This window comes from Podarcis filfolensis (genome assembly GCF_964270895.1).
Source record: "Podarcis filfolensis genome assembly, chromosome: 10".
NCBI classification, from domain to species: domain Eukaryota; kingdom Metazoa; phylum Chordata; class Lepidosauria; order Squamata; family Lacertidae; genus Podarcis; species Podarcis filfolensis.
This window is the reverse complement of record NC_139612.1, coordinates 72,102,534-72,121,283: the sequence shown is the minus strand read 5'-3', so window position 1 is coordinate 72,121,283 and position 18,750 is coordinate 72,102,534. Positions and strand designations below refer to the sequence as shown.

The window sequence follows — 18,750 nt, the reverse complement described above, 5'->3', positions numbered from 1 at the left end:
CTCCCCCCCCCCCCCCGCCCAGCCTGTTTCTCAAGTCTCTCTCTCCCTTCTGCCTCCCCCAACCCGCCATGCCTCTGTTCTCTATTTCACGGCTTCTGCCACGGCCAAGGAGAATTTTTTTGCGCCTGAGTGGCCACCCTTCTCTAGAGCAAAGCCCTTGCTCGGCAAGAAGGCAAGGGCCGGCTCCCTCCTCGCATCTCCGCTGCCCAAAATCTCTCGCAAAAGGTTCGCGCGGCAGCCCTGATCCAGAGCTGTCGGCTTCAGACAGAAAGCTGCGCCGCGCTTTTTGCAGAGAGCTTTCCCGGAAGATGCTGTCTTGCGCCCGCGATGTCGCATCATCCCATGCCTTCCACCCGCAGCGCAGCCCCGGGCCCAGTGACGCTGCTTTGCACGCGCGTTGCGCACACACAGCTGAGATCCAGAGGAAGAGAGGCAGGGCAGACGGGGTGAGCACGGAAGCGAGGAAGGCAGAGCATCAGATTCTGGGCATGTTTAAAAGGCATGGAGCATGGGAGCGATACTGGAGACCCCTGAGCATACACAGAATGCGATACAGTCTGCCTGAGATGCAGCCAGCCCCATTGATCTGTGTTGCACTTTACGGGATCTCCTTAGGGAGGGAGGGGGGTTAATAGGAAGAACGAATCATCTCAGTGGAGATTCCTGCACTGCAAAGGGTCGGACTAGATGACCCTGGCTGCTGGGGGACCCCTTCCAAGCGGAGGAGGCGCAAGGGCGAAGCTAAGCGGGAGGTGGCGGCGACGCAGGCGCTAGGAGCGGATCCTGCTCGGGACCGCTTCTGGGATCCGTTCCAGGGCACCGCCCTTCAGTAGACTCACCAACTCTCGGGGACAGCAATTCCCAGCCTGCCCCGCGCCAAGGGATCTCGGGCGCGCGCGCAAGAGCAGCTGTCGCCGCCGCTGTCGCTCAACCCGGTGGGTCTCCCCGCGATGGGAGGGAAGGTGGAGGGTCGGGCGGATCATGGCGGGGCTGCACCCGGTCTGGGCAGCCTCGCCGGGTCGTGGGAAAGGGGCAGGCGGGCGGGCGGGCGGGCGACCTCTCTCTGCGGGCACAGCTGGCACCGCGATGCCCCTTCGCGCGCCCTTTGCGCTCTCGCGCCCCGGATTCCCCCCAGTTCTGCAAACGGGGGAGATAGATGCCCGGGCGGGGCTCGAGAGTGGCCACACTTCTGCTGGTGCCTAGAGCGAATTCGGAGCGAAACCCAATCCGGGGAAGACACAGTGACGTTTGCCGGGGAAAGTGCACAGGCGGAGACAGGTTTTTTGTTAGGGAGGAGGGCGGCGATCGCCCCCAAATTGTTGCGCTTCTTTTGTTGAGTGGGGCGGGCTTCTGCTTGCCGGGGGTGGGGTGGGCAGAACCTCAGGCAACTGAGCATTTTTAATGCTTTTCCATGACCTTTTTGAAGCACTGGGGAAGTGAAAGTGTGGACGTGCCCCGTGAAGTCAGCGGCCGGACTCTGCGCCTCCTTATGCCTCAAAACAACGCCAGGGACGTTCTCCTGCCCCCCTCCAGGCATATTCTTGGAGCATTTCTGAGGTTGGGTGAGTGTTGCTCTGGGCGGGTGTGGGCTTTGTGGTGGGGGACGAAGAGGAGCTTTTGCAGGTGCTTCTCGGGAAGATCGATTTAGGTGCTCTGCCTTAGAAGCTGGCCTAAGATGCAGAGGCTGAGGGGGGACCCCACTGGACTAGACGGAGGTGAGCTTCTGAAGAAGCGAAAAAATATATATGCGCTCAGACAGGGAACTGTGGAACAAAGGTTGGTGTGGATCAGGGCCGGATTTACGAATAAGCTAAACAAACTATTTCTTAGGGCCCCACTCTCTTGGGGGCCGCAAAAAAATTAAAGGAAAAATAAACTGCATGTACATTTCCAAAATATAAGATAAAAAACAAATAAAATGGCTTTACATAGCTATTTTGTTGTTTAGTCGTTTAGTCGTGTCCGACTCTTCGTGACCCCATGGACCAGAGCACGCCAGGCACTTCTGTCTTCCACTGCCTCCCGCAGTTTAGTCAGACTCATGTTTGTAGCTTCGAAGACACTATCCAACCATCTCGTCCTCTGTCATCCCCTTCTCCTTGTGCCCTCCATCTTTCCCAACATCAGGGTCTTTTCCAGGGAGTCTTCTCTTCTCATGAGGTGGCCAAAGTATTGGAGCCTCAGCTTCACGATCTGTCCTTCCAGTGAGCACTCAGGGCTGATTTCCTTCAGAATGGATAGGTTTGATCTTCTTGCAGTCCATGGGACTCTCAAGAGTCTCCTCCAGCACCATAATTCAAAAGCATAAATTCTTCGACAATCAGCCTTCTTTATGGTCCAGCTCTCACTTCCATACATCACTACTGGGAAAACCATAGCTTTTACTATACGGACCTTTGTTGGCAAGGTGATGTCTCTACTTTTTAAGATGCTGTCTAGGTTGGTCATTGCTTTCCTCCCAAGAAGCAGGCGTCTCTTAATTTCGTGGCTGCTGTCACCATCTGCAGTGATCATGGAGCCCAAGAAAGTAAAATCTCTCACTGCCTCCATTTCTTCTCCTTCTATTTGCCAGGAGGTGATGGGACCAGTGGCCATGATCTTCGTTTTTTTGATGTTGAGCTTCAGACCATATTTTGCGCTCTCCTCTTTTACCCTCAATAAAAGGTGCTTTAATTCCTCCTCACTTTCTGCCATCAAGGTTGTGTCATCTGCATATCTGAGGTTGTTGATATTTCTTCCAGCAATCTTAATTCCGGCTAGGGATTCATCCAGCCCAGCCTTTCGCATGATGAATTCTGCATATAAGTTAAATAACCAGGGAGACAATATACAGCCTTGTCGTACTCCTTTCCCAATTTTGAACCAATCAGTTGTTCCATATCCAGTTCTAACTGTAGCTTCTTGTCCCACATAGAGATTTCTCAGGAGACAGATGAGGTGATCAGGCACTTGCATTTCTTTAAGAACTTGCCATAGTTTGCTGTGGTCAACACAGTCAAAGGCTTTTGCATAGTCAATGAAGCAGAAGTAGATGTCTTTCTGGAACTCTCTGGCTATTAGGTCCACAAATTACCTTTATAGCATATATTCAGCACAGGAAACAGCGACAAATAGTTGTTGACAAAGGACAGCTCAACATATAAAGGGCCCCATTACCTTCAGTAGCTTAGGCAGGCATCCCCAAACTCGGCCTTCCAGCTGTTTTGGGACTACAACTCCCATCATCCCTAGCTAACACGACCAGTGGTCAGGGATGATGGGGACTGTAGTCCCAAAACATCTGGAGGGCCGAGTTTGGGGGTGCCTGGCTTAAGGCCTCATCAAACCTAAATCCAGCCTTGGGTGTGGATGAGCCCTAAGCTTTTAGAGTTCTTTGAGAATGTAAAAAATCAGTTGTGTGGGTTTTGCTGATGAGCACAGTGTACTTAGATTTCGCAAACGCCCTAACCCCATGGGAACTTAGCAAGAAGGTGAGAAAAGGTGTCCTCATGTGGGCTGCTAACCTGCTGCTGTTGTCGTTTAATCGTTTAGTCGTGTCTGACTCTTTGTGACCCCCTGGACCAGAGCATGCCAGGCACTCCTGTCTTCCACTGCCTCCCGCAGTTTGGTCAAACTCATGCTGGTAGCTTCGAGAACACTATCCAACCATCTTGTCCTCTGTCATTCCCTTCTCCTTTTGCCTTCCATCTTTCCCAACATCAGGGTCTTTTCCAGGGAGTCTTCTCTTCTCATGAGGTGGCCAAAGTCTTGGAGCCTCAGCTTCAGGATCTGTCCTTCCAGTGAGCACTCAGGGCTGATTTCCTTAAGAATGGATAGGTTTGATCTTCTTGCAGTCCATGGGACTCCCAAGAGTCTCCTCCAGCACCAGAATTCAAAAGCATCCATTCTTCGGCGATCAGCCTTCTTTATGGTCCAGCTCTCACTTCCATACATCACTACTGGGAAAACCATAGCTTTAACTATACAGAAGAGGCAATGGTTGTTTTGAGCTGGGGAGGCTAGAACGTTTGGTTCCTGCCCTGTCTCTGTAGTCACTCCAGCAAAGTTTCTTCTGACTATAGGCCAACAGGCACCAACCTTGGCATTAAGTACCTGGGCAGCATCTGGGGACGGTCTTTGGGAACACGCCTTCATTAGCCATGCCTTCTCTAGGACTTGTGCTTCTGTGCCTGGTGGCCCTGGCTCCGCTGAGTTCCGCCAGGCAGCCCCCCAACATTGTCCTCATTTTCGCTGATGACCTGGGCTTTGGAGATCTCGGCAGCTATGGGCATCCCACCTCCTCGACACCCAACCTGGACAAGATGGCGGCCGCCGGCCTACGGTTCACCGACTTCTATAGCAGCAGTCCTGTCTGCAGCCCCTCCCGGTACGCCAATCCCCATCTCCCTTTCTTGCTCAATTGTTGGGAGTTAGTTAATGTGACATAAGTCACACCAAAGGGGACAGTCATCTTTCCCGGAGTCAGTCCCTTCTCCCAACACCACAGATATGCAGTTATACAGACTATGCTAACCGTAAAATGTTCTGGACACCAGTACACACACGATGACTGGTCCTTGCATGTTCTATCGCTCCCTTCCCTCAGTCCTTGGGCAGGGGTGGACTTTGGTAATATGGCACCCTGAGCAAGGACAAAATTGGGCACCCCTTCCAACCTTGAGTCATTATTATTGAGTATTATTCTTACCGTATTGGGTGGGATATAAGCCGCACCCGCAACTAAGCCACACCTTTAAAATTTAGGGTGGGGAAGAGAGAGAGAAAAGACAATGCCCAAATATAAGCTGCTCCCTTAAAATTGGGTTACAGGCTGAAAATCGCTGCATTGGGTAGAATTGTAACTCTGAGCCAATTGAAGCCTTTGAGCTTGCAAGCCCGCAAAAGTTTCCATACAACCGCTAAAATCACAAATCACTATTCAGTGGCCACAATTCCACAGGCACTCACACTCATAAATGGCAACAGTCTGAAGCTTGCAAATTGGCAAGAAAACATGTTTTGTTCCTTTTTACTGTACGTCTGTTTCAGCAGTGATATCGCAAAAACCCATTTTTGTAAGGTCGCAAATTTAAGCTGCAGTTTAACTTTTCACGGTCGGAATTGGAGTGAGGCTTATATTCAGGCTAATACAGTATTATTCTGCACCCGCTCTGCTCAGCGCCCAGTGGGGGGGGGGACTGTCCACATTTCCCTAAATCTGGCGCTGCCTGGGGCACCTTTCCTTGAGTGGGCAGGTGACTGCATGTTCCTTTTGGAGTGGGTGGGGTTTGGCTGGAGCTAGGTGACTGCCTGGCCGTTGTCCCGGAAGTCTAGTGTCTTTCCTACTTGCTCTCACCCCTCCAGGGCAGCCCTGCTGACGGGTCGCTACCAGACCCGCTCCGGCATTTACCCCGGCGTGTTCTACCCTGGCTCCCGAGGAGGCCTCCCCTTGGCCGAGGTGACTCTGGCGGAGCTGCTGAAGGGGCGAGGCTATGCCACCGCTATGATAGGCAAGTGGCACCTGGGCCTCGGACCGAATGGGACGTTCCTGCCCATGCACCAAGGGTTCGACCAATTCCTGGGGGTGCCCTACTCACATGACCAGGTGAGATGCGGCCCGGTGGGCAAAGCAGGGAGCAGCGCAGGCTCAGAAGGGGGAAGGCTTGGAGTCGCTGCAGGAAAGGAGGAGAGCTGGGCTAGGAGACCCTTGTGCTGTGCTTTAGGCTGCAGTTGAAGCAGTTTTAATGAGAGGGTCTAACTCAGATCTGCTTGGGGAAATGCGAGGTTTCCCCCCACAGTTACAGCATTCACTGTGAATTTGGTGGTTTGTTCGTTTTTTATATAAAAAAAGAAAAGCACTGAATTCAGCAGGTTCGGATTTGAGCCTGACTACCTTGGGACATGGGTGGTGCTGTGGGTTAAACCACAGAGCCTAGGACTTGCCGATCAGAAGGTCGGCGGTTCGAATCCCCGCAACGGGGTGAGCTCCCATTGCTCGGTCCATGCTCCTGCCAACCTAGCAGTTCGAAAGCACGTCAAAGTGCAAGTAGATAAATAGGTACCGCTCCAGCGGGAAGGTAAATGGCGTTTCCGTGCACTGCTCTGGTTCGCCAGAAGTGGCTTAGTCATGCTGGCCACATGACCTGGAAGCTGTAGCCTCGGCCAGTAAAGCGAGATGAGCACCGCAACCCCAGAGTCGGCCATGACTGGACCTAATGGTCAGGAGTCCCTTTACCTTTTACCTTTACATTGATATTATATTGGCAATACAATATCACTTAATTATTTGGAAAATGCTTCTCACAAACGAATCACAGAACTGTAGAGTTGGAAGGGACGCAGTCCAACCCCCTGCAATGCAGGGATCTTTAAGCATTAAATTAACAATGCAATGAACTTTAAACATTACATTTCAGAATATGGCCCTGAGCCCTATTTACTGGGAAGCGGCAGCAAGAGAAGGCTGTTGCCTTTGGGCCTGGAATTTGGGGGTTTCCTGGGAGCATCTGTGTAGTTGCCCCTCTTGGGAACGGGCTGCTGGTCTGGATGGGCATTTGGTCTGCTCTGGCAAGGCTCTTGATAAGTTCTTCGCTGTGAAATGTTGATGAATTGTGTGTGAGAGAGAGCAGTGCCAGATTTACGTATAAGCTAAACAAGCTCTAGCTTAGAGGCACACTCTCTTGGGCACCCCCCCAAAAAAAAATAAAGGAAAAAAACCTGGATGTACATTTCAAAAATATAAGCTAAATAACCAATAAAATAAAACCTACATACAGCAACAGTGTTTTGTGTTGTGTAGGCTCCTATGATGTAAGTCATGGGCCCGGCCTGCTAGCCTGCTCCCTAAAATATCACTAGTTTGTTCCTTTCTATAATAATAATAATATTATAATAATTTATTATTTATACCCCGCCCATCTGGCTGAGTTTCCCCAGCCACTCTGGGCGGCTCCCAATCGAGTGTTAAAAACAATACAGCATTAAATATTAAAAACGTCCCTAAACAGGGCTGCCTTCAGATGTCTTTTAAAAATAGGATAGCTGCTTATTTCCTTGACATCTGATGGGAGGGTGTTCCACAGGGCGGGCGCCACCACTGAGAAGGCCCGCTGCCTGGTTCCCTGTAACCTCACTTCTTGCAATGAGGGATGCACCAGAAGGCCCTCAGCACTGTATCTCAGTGTCCGGGCTGAACGATGGGGTGGAGACGCTCCTTCAGGTATATTTCTGTATATAGGGTGCCTACATTCTGCATGGACTAGTTGCATGCCAACATGTGCAAATGGCTTGAAATACCTATGTGGTCCATCAATTACCATATAGCATACATTCAACACACAAAGCAGTGACCATTTGTTGTTGACAAAGGACAGCTGGACATATCAAGGGCCCCATTACCTTCAGTAGCTTAGGGCCTCATCAAACCTAAATCCGGCCGTGTGTGTGTGTGTGAGAGAGAGAGAGAGAGAGAGAGAGAGAGAGAGAGAGATATTAAGGTTAAACTTCATCATCGCCCATATGGGAGTGGTGCTGTTGGAGCTAGAACAATGAGTGGAAGCCCTTAAATGGGCTTCTAAGGCAATGAGCGCCTGTGGTTTTGTGTGCATTCTGTGCCTCTGGCATGCTCTGACTGCTCCTCTCTCCTGTGATAACACCGCCTTTCTCCTTTCTTGTCCTGCTGCAGGGCCCCTGCCAGAACCTCACCTGCTTCCCCCCAGATACGCCCTGCTTTGGGACCTGCAAGCAGGGAGTGGTTCCCGTCCCCCTGTTCTGGAACCAGAGCATCATACAGCAACCTGTGTCCTTCCCACTCTTGCAGCCTCTCTACAACGCCTTTGCCCGAGACTTCATAGTTGCTTGTGCACGGCGCAGGCAGCCCTTCCTGCTATATTATGCCTCCCATGTAAGTTCCAGAGCTCTTTGTGCAGGCTTGGGGCAAAGAACCCAGGCAGTTAAGTTTTATTCCTGTCCTTTGGATGGGCTGGAGCCTGTTCTCTGGAGTCCAGCAGAGCTCCAGCGCTGCCTGCGGCTGTGTGAGACGCACTTGTATGCCACACAGGCAAGAATGAGCGGCCGCATGGTCTTCCACCTCTCTTGTTGATGGGGATTTTGATGCACCCCGCTCCCCTCTGAAGCTAATATTATTATTAATAATGATTTATTATTTATACCCTGCCCATCTGTCTGGGTTTCTCCAGCCACTCTGGGCGGCACCCAACAGAATATTAAAAGCACAATAAAACTTCAAACATTAAAACCTTCCCTAAACAGGGCTGCCTTCAGATGTCTTCTAAAAGTCAGATAGTTGTTTATTTCCTTGACATCTGATGGGAGGGTGTTCCCCAGGGCGGGTGCCACCGCCGAGAAGGCCCTCTGCCTGGTTCCCTGTAACCTCACCTCACAGGGAGGGAACCTCCAGAAGGCCCTTGGCACTGGACCTCAGTGTGCGGGCTGAATGATGGGGGTGGAGACACTCCTTCAGGTATACTGGACCGAGGCCATTTAGGGCTTTAAAGCACCAGAACTTTGAATTGTGCTCGGAAACGTACTGGGAGCCAATGTAGGTCTTTCAGGACCGGTGTTATATGGTCTCAGCAGCCACTCCCAGTCACCAGTCTGGCTGCTGCATTCTGGATTAGTTGTAGTTTCTGTATCACCTTCAAAGGTAGCCCCACATAGAGAGCATTGCAGTAGTCCAAGCGGGAGATAACTACAGCAGGTGTTTCTTCACACAGAGCAGAACTGCTGCAAGTCTCTTGTCTGGAGCGGATTTTGAAAAAGGGTTGTGTGCTTTAAAAGAATAGTCAGAGTTCCCCGTATCATGCTTAGCCCCACCCTTGGTTGATGAAATGCGTCCTGCAAAATAATCGCATGTATGCACATTTTTGATGGTCCAGACCCTTCTCAAAACCTCAGGGCTCTTCTGCTGCCAAATGATGATTTTATAAATATAAAATGCTGCATGTTTCTGACCACCAGGTGCAGGCAGTTAAGAGCACTGCTGGGCTGCCCCTGTCTTTAACAAAGAATTGTAAGAGTTGGAAGGGACTCTGAGGGTCCTCTAGCCTAACCCCACACAATGCCGGACTCTTAACGAAAACATACATGGTAGATGGCCGTCCGACCTCTGCTTAAAACCCTCCAAGGAAGGAAAGTCCATCATCTGCTATTGTAGATGGTCTGTTCTGCTACTGTGTATGACTTGTGTTGTCAGAAAGTTCTTCCTGGTGTTTAGTGGGAACAAAACAAAATAATGAAGTTAAAACACCATTAAAACACTGCAACAAGGCGATTAATCCAGTTAGTAATGCTGCAGCAGCCTTATAATCAGTTCAAAAGCCTGTGAGAAAATGTGTTTCTTTAAGTTGTCTCCTAGAAGTCATGAGGGGGGGGGCATATCTCCAGATGGAAAGACTTATACAGTGGTACCTCTAGTTACGAACTTACCGGTAATTCGTTCCGGAGGTCCGTTCTTAACCTAAAACTGTTCTTAGCCAGAGGCGTGCTTTTGCTAATGGGGCCTCTTGCTGCCGTTGCACCACCGGCACACGATTTCCGTTCTCATCCTGGGGCAAAGTTCTCAACTCGAGGTACCTCTTCCAGGTTAGCAGAGTTTCTAACATGAAGCATTTGTAACCTGAGGCATTTGTAACTTGAGGTACCACTGTATATAACAAGGGAGCCACCACAGAGAAGCCCCAGCCAGGAAAATGGGAATGGTAGAGATCAACTTTTGGACAAATTAAGCTGGGGGTGGGGGTGGAGCATGGTGGTACACATAGTTTTAATTTCATAGCATCTGCTCTATCAACTGCAATGAGCCAGGATGTCTAAAGGGGGAGAGAGCTATTCCCTCCCGCATCGTCCTTGCAAGCTCCCCAGAGGCGTCTTGCTGGGCCACCTTGGTCACTGGAACCAGCAAGGCTCTTCCGAGGTTTCCTGGTGAAACTATTCTGCTGAAGTTAGGAACACTGACAAGTGCCTTGTTCTCTGCTCATCCACAGCACACGCATTATCCCCAGTTTGGGAGCCAAGAATACGCAGGCCGCTCGCCCAGGGGCCCTTTCGGAGACGCCCTCCTTGAGTTTGATGGATCTGTGGGGCACATTTTGCAAGCGCTGCAGGACGGCGGGATAGCCGAAAACTCCCTGGTGTTCTTCACCTCCGACAACGGGTGAGGCTGCTTCTCATCTCCAATATATCTAACCCAGAACTGGGTCTCAACATTTTTTTTTGCTCAGGAAGCAGGAAAGATTGGCAAAGACTGTGGTGGATTTGATTAGGACGGACAGTGAATTGCTGACATTGCAGACTAGTTCTGCTGCCATATATACTTTTTGACTACGGCCGAGCTCCTCAGCTCCTTGAAGGCAGATTGCTCCATCTGGCCATAAGATATGGCTGCAGAATTTGGGAAGCTTTGAGTTCCAGGCAACTTATGTGCACTGGACACATGCAAGTTCAACTGTATGCGGTTGACATTGCACAAATTAAACACATGGAAGGCAGAGAGCTTAAAAGCTCTTTTTGCGCAGGGCTTCCCCAGTGTGGAAGGAACATTTAAACTCCCAGACTTCCTTACTGGGCTCTGGGAGGCTCTCATGAGATCTTGCGATGGCCATGCAAGATCTTGCAAGAGCCTCCCAGAGACCAGTAAGTAAACTCAGTGTTTGAAAGCTCTCTTTCCCATTTGTGGTGAGGGGTTAAGACCCTTTTGGCATGCCGGCTCTGGAAGGTAAAGATGATCGCACAGAGGCACTTCCAAGGCGTTGTTTTGACCATATGCGATTTTGGCTTTATACACTGGGACATTAATCCCTGCGTAAGACACAAGTGATCTGCACCACGTTTGTTATAAAGGGGATGTTTTAATGGAAAAGGAGCGAGGTCCCAACCAAAGAAGAATGTTAACTTAAACTGATGGAATATATCTAACATATAGAATAAGAAAACAAGAAAAATGCACGTTTAAAGAAGACTGGAAAATGTTTACTGAATATATGGGTGAAAATTGTGTTCATTTGAAAACGCTGGTAGCAGTAAGATAAATTCGACAGCGCAAATAAGATTTGATGGATGTAGCAATTGATTACTGAATGGTTTAGTTCATGTAAAATATGTAGAGATGTAAGGTATGTAAAAGGACACGGGTAGTGCTGTGGGTTAAACCACAGAGCCTAGGGCTTGCCGATCAGAATGTCAGTGGTTTGAATCCCTGCGACGGGGTGAGCTCCTGTTGCTCAGTCCCTGCTCCTGCCAACCTAGCAGTTCAAAAGCACATCAAAGTGCAAGTAGATAAATAGGAACCACTCCGGCGGGAAGGTAAACAGCGTTTCTGTGTGCTGTTCTGGTTCGCCAGAAGCGGCTTAGTTATGGTAGATGAAGGGAACACAGTGGATGTAGCCTACCTTGATTTCAGCAAGGCGTTTGACAAGGCGCCCCATGATAGTCTTGTAAAGAAGCTGGTAAAATGCGGTCTTGACTATGCTACCACTCAGTGGATTTGTAACTGGCTGACTGACCGAACCCAAAGGGTGCTCATCAATGGTTCCTCTTCATCCTGGAGAAGAGTGACTAGTGGGGTGCCACAGGGTTCTGTCTTGGGCCCGGTCTTATTCAACATCTTTATCAACGACTTGGATGATGGACTCAAGGGCATCCTGATCAAATTTGCAGATGACACCAAACTGGGAGGGGTGGCTAACACCCCAGAGGACAGGATCACACTTCAAAACGACCTTGACAGATTAGAGAACTGGGCCAAAACAAACAAGATGAATTTTAACAGGGAGAAATGTAAAGTATTGCACTTGGGCAAAAAAAATGAGAGGCACAAATACAAGATGGGTGACACCTGGCTTAAGAGCACTACATGTGAAAAGGATCTAGGAGTCTTGGTTGACCACAAACTTGACATGAGCCAACAGTGTGATGCGGCAGCTAAAAAAGCCAATGCAATTCTGGGCTGCATCAATAGGAGCATAGCATCTAGGTCAAGGGAAGTAATAGTGCCACTGTATTCTGCTCTGGTCAGACCTCACCTGGAGTACTGTGTCCAGTTGTGGGCACCACAGTTCAAGAAGGACACTGACAAACTGGAACGTGTCCAGAGGAGGGCAACCAAAATGGTCAAAGGCCTGGAAACGATGCCTTATGAGGAACGGCTAAGGGAGCTGGGCATGTTTAGCCTGGAGAAGAGGAGGTTAAGGGGTGATATGATAGCCATGTTCAAATATATAAAAGGATGTCACATAGAGGAGGGAGAAAGGTTGTTTTCTGCTGCTCCAGAGAAGCGGACACGGAGCAATGGATCCAAACTACAAGAAAGAAGATTCCACCTAAACATTAGGAAGAACTTCCTGACAGTAAGAGCTGTTCGACAGTGGAATTTGCTGCCAAGGAGTGTGGTGGAGTCTCCTTCTTTGGAGGTCTTTAAGCAGAGACTTGACAACCATATGTCAGAAGTGCTCTGATGGTGTTTCCTGCTTGGCAGGGGGTTGGACTCGATGGCCCTTGTGGTCTCTTCCAACTCCATGATTCTATGATTCTATGCTGGCCACATGACCCGGAAGCTGTACGCCGGCTCCCTCGGCCAGTAAAGCGAGATGAGCGCCGCAACCCCAGAGTCGGCCACGACTGGACCTCATGGTCAGGGGTCCCTTTACCTTTAAGATACATACAATGAACCATGGAAAGAAGAAAAGGGAAGTTATTGATTTAAGGTTGCTTAAATGAATATTTCGAAACATAATTTAGAAAATGTTTTAAATGAAAAAGGGGTGGGGTGGGGGAATATTGCATCCTAATGTTCATTTCCTCTCACTTGCAGCCCTGAAACTATGCGCATGTCCCGAGGAGGCAGCTCTGGCCACCTCAAGTGTGGCAAGGGCACAACGTATGAGGGTGGAGTGAGGGAGCCTGCTGTGGCCTACTGGCCAGGCCGCATTGCCCCAGGTACGTCCGGCCCTTGCAGCCTCAGGGTTGCAGCAACTGCTAGAGCAGGTGCAGTCCTGCATCCAGGGGTGGAGCAAGGTGGGGGCAATGGGGCGGGCCGCCCCGGGTATCATTACCGAGGGGGGTGACATTCAGCACACTGCATGCCTGCGATTCCCGCCTACTGCAATCTGTCAGGGGAATTGATGGATCTGGGCCACTTTGCCGGCAGCCTTCCCCCCCCCCCCCCCCGTTTTGACAGCCCCGCGCTCCCTGGCTGCTTTAGGAGGCAGGGAGGCAGGCAAGCAAACAAGCAAAGGGCGAAGGGAAGAAGAGAAGGAGAACCTCCCTCAACTCAGGACCCAAAGCCTGTAACCCCAAAAGAAGCTCAAGAACTTTGGCCAACCCTCTCCTAAAAAAAAGGGACGCGGGTGGCGCTGTGGGTTAAACCACAGAGCCTAGGACTTGCTGATCAGAAGGTCGGCGGTTCGAATCCCCGCGACGGGGTGAGCTCCCGTTGCTCGGTCCCTGTTCCTGCCAACCTAGTAGTTCGAAAGCACATCAAAGTGCAAGTAGATAAATAGGTACCACTCCAGTGGGAAGGTAAACGGTGTTTCCGTGTGCTGCTCTGGTTCGCCAGAAGCAGCTTAGTCATGCTGGCCACATGACCCGGAAGCTGTACGCCGGCTCCCTCAGCCAGTAAAGCAAGATGAGCGCCACAACCCCAGAATTGGCCACGACTGGACCTGACGGTCAGGGGTCCCTTTACCTTTACCCCTAAAAAAACCTCAACAACTCCTGGCAATGACAATGGGTAGATCACAGCCAGTCTTTTTATACTGTGAGTAGATCGCAGTCTCTTGGGAGTCCAACTAGATTTCAGGGGGGAGGGGGTGACAAGAAATTTTCCACACCGGGTACCACCTAACCTTGCTATGCAACTGCTTGCATCTGCCCTGGCTACCCTTCCTGCCTTGTGTTCAGAGGATGCCACAGCGCATGTCTTCCAAATCGGGGCAGGGCACCTGGTGTGTGTTTTTTTTTAAAAAAAATATTTTTTAAAGGACTGCCTCCCCATCCTGGACCTTGCAGGTTGTGTTTACAATCTAGCAGGAAGGACAGGGGTTGCTTTGGCTGGCGGTGAAACTGGGTGTATTGCTTGCCTGTCGGTTACATGGGGGTATTATAATTAATACTATTTTTAATGGATTTCTAGGGGGTATACCTTCCCCGGGTGGGCTAAAACAAGTCAACGCCAAAATTTAAAGTACCATACCACCATTGTCTTTCGCTGCCCCTTCTTTTCCTGTCTGTTTCTGCATTCAGGTGTGACCCATGAGCTGGCCAGCACCCTAGACATCCTGCCTACAGTGGCAGCCTTGGCTGGGGCTCCTCTCCCCAATGTCACACTGGACGGCTACAACCTCAGCCCCATCCTCTTTGGAAGTGAGAAGGTGAGCTTCCAGTTGGTTTCTCCATCTCAGCATTGGCCGACACAGTCAGCGTGAATTGAAATGGGCTGCCGGGTGGGGGGCAGGTAGGGGCAGGGAAGCGGGGTGGTCCGTTGACCCCTCTGCACTCCATCCTGCTTCCTTCGCGCCACTGCAGACTGGTCTTCCGGGATTGCAGCAGTTCCACCACGTTCCCTCTGACACGATTTGCAGGACCGTAAGGCGTCAAGCGAATCTCTGCGGGCATGGTGCTTGCGGGGAGCTTGGTGACACTGGAGAGCAACTGTGCTACCTAGTTTGAGAAGCGTGCTGGATTTAGGTTTGATGAGGCCCTAAACTACTGAAGGTAATGGGGCCCTTGATATGTCCAGCTGCTGCTGCTGGAGCAAATACTTCTGTGCTTCCAGGTAAGGTTAGGCTAAGCATGTGGGAATGTTAAGGATAGTAGGAGAGGATATATTGATTAAATATTATCCTTCCTTCACTCACTCTAGTGAGTCATGTAGCAGAGCATAAAGCTAGTTTGCAGATTCATTTGAATCTCTTTAGTTAAGCAGATTGGATTATTCCTGGTGTCCCCTTTTATCCTTCTTAAAAGAATAAGGACACAAGAGTTTCTCTTTAAAAGTAACAAGAAGTTTACTCACATTCAGTTCACGGTATGATCCCCGAAGGCAGGCTTTAGCTAGCAGTTACAAATACAGAGAAAAGTGTGGCTTACATCCTTTGTAAGGATCAAAGCCCATGTGCTGCTGGCTGAGAGCCAGCAGACAGCGAAATACATTAAGAGAACAGCATCAAGAGAACAAAAATGGCAGCAGGAGAGCAGTATAGAATCAAGAAAGAGAGATGGCTGCGTGACTCGTCTCTTTTATGGAGTCAGCCAGAGCCATGCCCATTTCCCTGGTCACATGCAGGGGGAGGATGCACCAGACCAGTGGAACAGGAAGTTACACTGACCAGATGTCCCCCTGCTGGTGCCCATTCTAGAGAAATAAGGAATGTTGCATTTGACTGCACCAGTGGATTACACCCCACAAAGCAGACCTGTTGCTGAAGGCGTCCCACTCAACGTTTTCTCTGTTGGCAGCCAATGAAGTGGAAAATCTCATGCTTTGCATATTACCCTCCCCACATTGCTGTTCCTTAAATTTATATGCTGCCTTTCAACCAAATATCACAAGGCATATCATTCTGGCTCCTCTTTCAGAGTCCCCGTCAGACCATGTTCTATTACCCCCCAGACCCCAGCCAGTCGCTTGGCGTCTTCGCAGTCCGCTATGGAAAATACAAAGCCCACTTCTTCACGCAAGGTAAGCCCAGGGCTTGATCCTGCCTTGAGCTCCCTATGGTCACCTGAACCCCTTCCTGACCTGGGACGGCAATGGTGCGCCATGTCTCCTTTTTGTGTCATTGCAGGAGCCTTCCTTAGCGACACGACCCCCGACCAGGACTGCCACGGGATGACCCCCCTGAGGGGCCACGAGCCCCCACTGCTCTTTGACCTGGAGTCAGATCCTGCGGAAAATTACAACCTCCTTCGAGGCGGCCCTGTGGGACCCGACGTCCTGTCTGCCCTCAAGGAGCTCTGTTTTCAGAAGGCGCTTTTTGATCAACAGATGGAGTTTGGGGAGAGTCAGCTTGCGAGGGGCAGCGACCCTTCGCTGGAGCCCTGCTGTTCTCCTTCGTGTAGCCCAAAGCCTTTGTGCTGCAACTGCGCGTCGGCCTCTTAGCCTCCCTTGCATAACTCCTTCCACTCGCCGTACTCTGTACATGCACAGCTGAACAGTTGCGAACTCCAATGAGGGCTTTCAGCACCCTTTTCATTGAGGGAAATCCACATGTTAGGGACATAGGAAACCATACTGAGTCAGACCATCTGGCCCAACTAGGTCTGTATTGTTTACACTGCTGGCAGCAGCAGCTTCCTGGGGTTTCAAGGAAGCGAAGTCCCCAGCCCTGCCTAGAGATGCTGGATTTGCACTCAGGACCTCAGTGCTTTTAAAATTATTAAAATTATTATTATTAAAACAGGGGTCAGCAACCTTTTTCATCCATGGGCCAGTCCACCATCCCTCAGACCATGTGGTGGGCCGGACTATATTTTGGGAAAAAATATGAACAAATTCCTATGTCCCACAAATAACCCAGAGATGCATTTTAAATAAAAGGACACATTCTACTCATGTAAAAACATGCTGATTCCCAGACTGTCAGCAGGCCGGATTGAGAAGGCGATTGGGCCAGATCCGGCCCACGGGCCTTAGGTTGCCTACCCCTGCCCCTGCTTTAAATGTCTCTGGATCCTCAGAGAGGCTGGTCCAACAGTGCGAAAGCAAGACATGGTCTCAGAGGTGGTTGCAGCAGGCAGCTTTGCCTCTGCCCATGCCAACATACTCTGTAAAACCTTGCCACTTCGAGTGTTCGCAATGACTGATCATCTTCCTCTTTCTCCTTGGAGGAGGACTTTGTGGGATCAACTTCCAACCGTGCCTCGCTCATCTCCCCCGAGGGCAGTGTTCTGGGTGACTTGCATTTAGGAATGAATTCCGTCCAGCCAGAGGTTGCCTGGTTTGCTCTGTGTTCTCTGTGACAAATGTCTCTCTGCTCACTGGAATTCGCCAGTCTTCAGGCAGAGCCTGGTAGGGCTTGGCTTAACTGCGGAAGCATACATTGGACTATCTTCTCCCTACACCTTCCCTATGCCCTCTGTCGCACCCTTTCTCAGCCCATCGGACGGCCCTTCCACTTCAAGGGGGTGGCTCATATCTTAAGAAAACTAGAAGGCAGCACTAGAACCACAACGCATCCCAAAAAGAAGCCAAGCTGTTTACACGGTTGATGTATGCAATAATAAAGAACTTGAGAAGCCTGGGATGAATTGAGAAGCCCAGATATTCCTTTGTTAACATCCTGCCTTTCTTCCTCCGTGGAACCCGTGGGGTTCCTAAGTGGTCAACCATCCATGCATTGACCAGACCTTTACAGGTTCAGCATCAGCAAACTGGTGGCACCATGTGCCCTCACCTCATGGAAAGCCAGCTATGTACAAGGTCTGGTCCTCACCAGGGGTGGGGAGTGGGGAGGAACCAGGCATCAAAATGGATCATCTCAGTTTTTGGATTGGGGGCAGCAGCTGAGCAGCTCCAAGCAGGCTCTGTGGCCCAATTCTCAGGGCAATCATCATCATCATCATCATCAAACCTTTTATTGGCATCACATACAAACATCCATAGTAAATCAATACAGAATGAGCACTTCCCCAATGTCACAGAACATTTGCCAAATGAAAAGAGGCGAAAAGTCAAATGTTGCATCTCTAGGTCTCCAGGGAGATCAGACGTCTGCAATGAAAAACCAAATAAAGATATTTAGCCGCTAATTTGGTGAGCTCCTGATCATTCCCCAGTAATAGAAAATGTATGACCTCCAACTCTGGTTTCCATTTGGGGGTGCAGAGTTGATCTAGAAACTGCTGGCGGAGATCAGCATATAGTTTACATTTAAGAACCATATGAGTAAGAGTTTCCAGCAGGTGGACTTCACATGGGCAAATTCTTTCTACATCCACCATTCCGAGAACCTACCCCAAAGGAGGTTTGATGGGTTTGAATAATAATAATTTATTACTTATACCCCGCCCATCTGGCTGGGTTTCCCCAGCCACTCTGGGCGGCTCCCAACAGAATATTAAAAACACGATAAAACATCAGTCATCAAAAGCTTCCCTAAACAGGGCTGTCTCAAGATGTCTTCTAAATGTCACATAGTTGTTTATTCCTTTGACATTTAATGGGAGGGCATTTCACAGGGCGGGTGCCACCACCAAGAAGGCCCTCTGCCTGGTTCCCTGTAACCTTGCTTCTCACAGGGAGGGAACCACCAGAAGACCCTCAGACCTGGACCTCAGTGTCTGGGCTGAACGAAGGGGGTGGAGACTCTCCTTCGGGTATACAATGTTGAGGAAAGTATCCTGCAACCTCTTGGAGACACTGGCAGGGTCTGCCACAGCAACATCAATCAGGAAGGTGTTTCCCATATTTCCTGCAGGTGACTGGAGAGGCAAATCTTCTGGAAACTAAAAGCAAACTTCCTCATGAGAAGCAAATGGTGCACTAATTTGGAGGAAGGCTGGACTCTTAGTATCTCTCTGCTTGTGAGCTGATGAAGCATCGTGTGGATTTGAATGCCATCCTGGCTTGTAGGCAGTCTTCTTCCTCCTTTCCCCCAGCTGGAAATTGTAACAGTGGTCTGCCTAATAAGGATGTTGCAAATGTGGCTGAGATATCCTTTCAAGGCTCAAAATGGCCTTTTTTTTATAAATTTTTTATTGGTTTTCCAACACATATTAAAAGACAATACAACACAATACATAAACAAACAAACA

At 49.9% G+C, this 18,750-nt stretch overlaps 1 protein-coding gene across 1 annotated transcript; it reads left to right on the top strand.

Annotated features, from left to right (window-relative positions):
* Positions 1-426: 426 nt before the first annotated feature.
* On the top strand, positions 427-17,745 carry ARSA (arylsulfatase A). The gene is made up of 9 exons (XM_083572960.1): positions 427-935; positions 3,917-4,366; positions 5,344-5,584; positions 7,664-7,882; positions 9,984-10,153; positions 12,809-12,933; positions 14,239-14,366; positions 15,574-15,676; positions 15,783-17,745. Exons 2-9 carry the CDS (start codon positions 4,140-4,142, stop codon positions 16,094-16,096), a joined length of 1,527 nt encoding a protein of 508 aa, XP_083429086.1. The 5' UTR covers positions 427-935; positions 3,917-4,139; the 3' UTR covers positions 16,097-17,745.
* Positions 17,746-18,750: the final 1,005 nt, after the last annotated feature.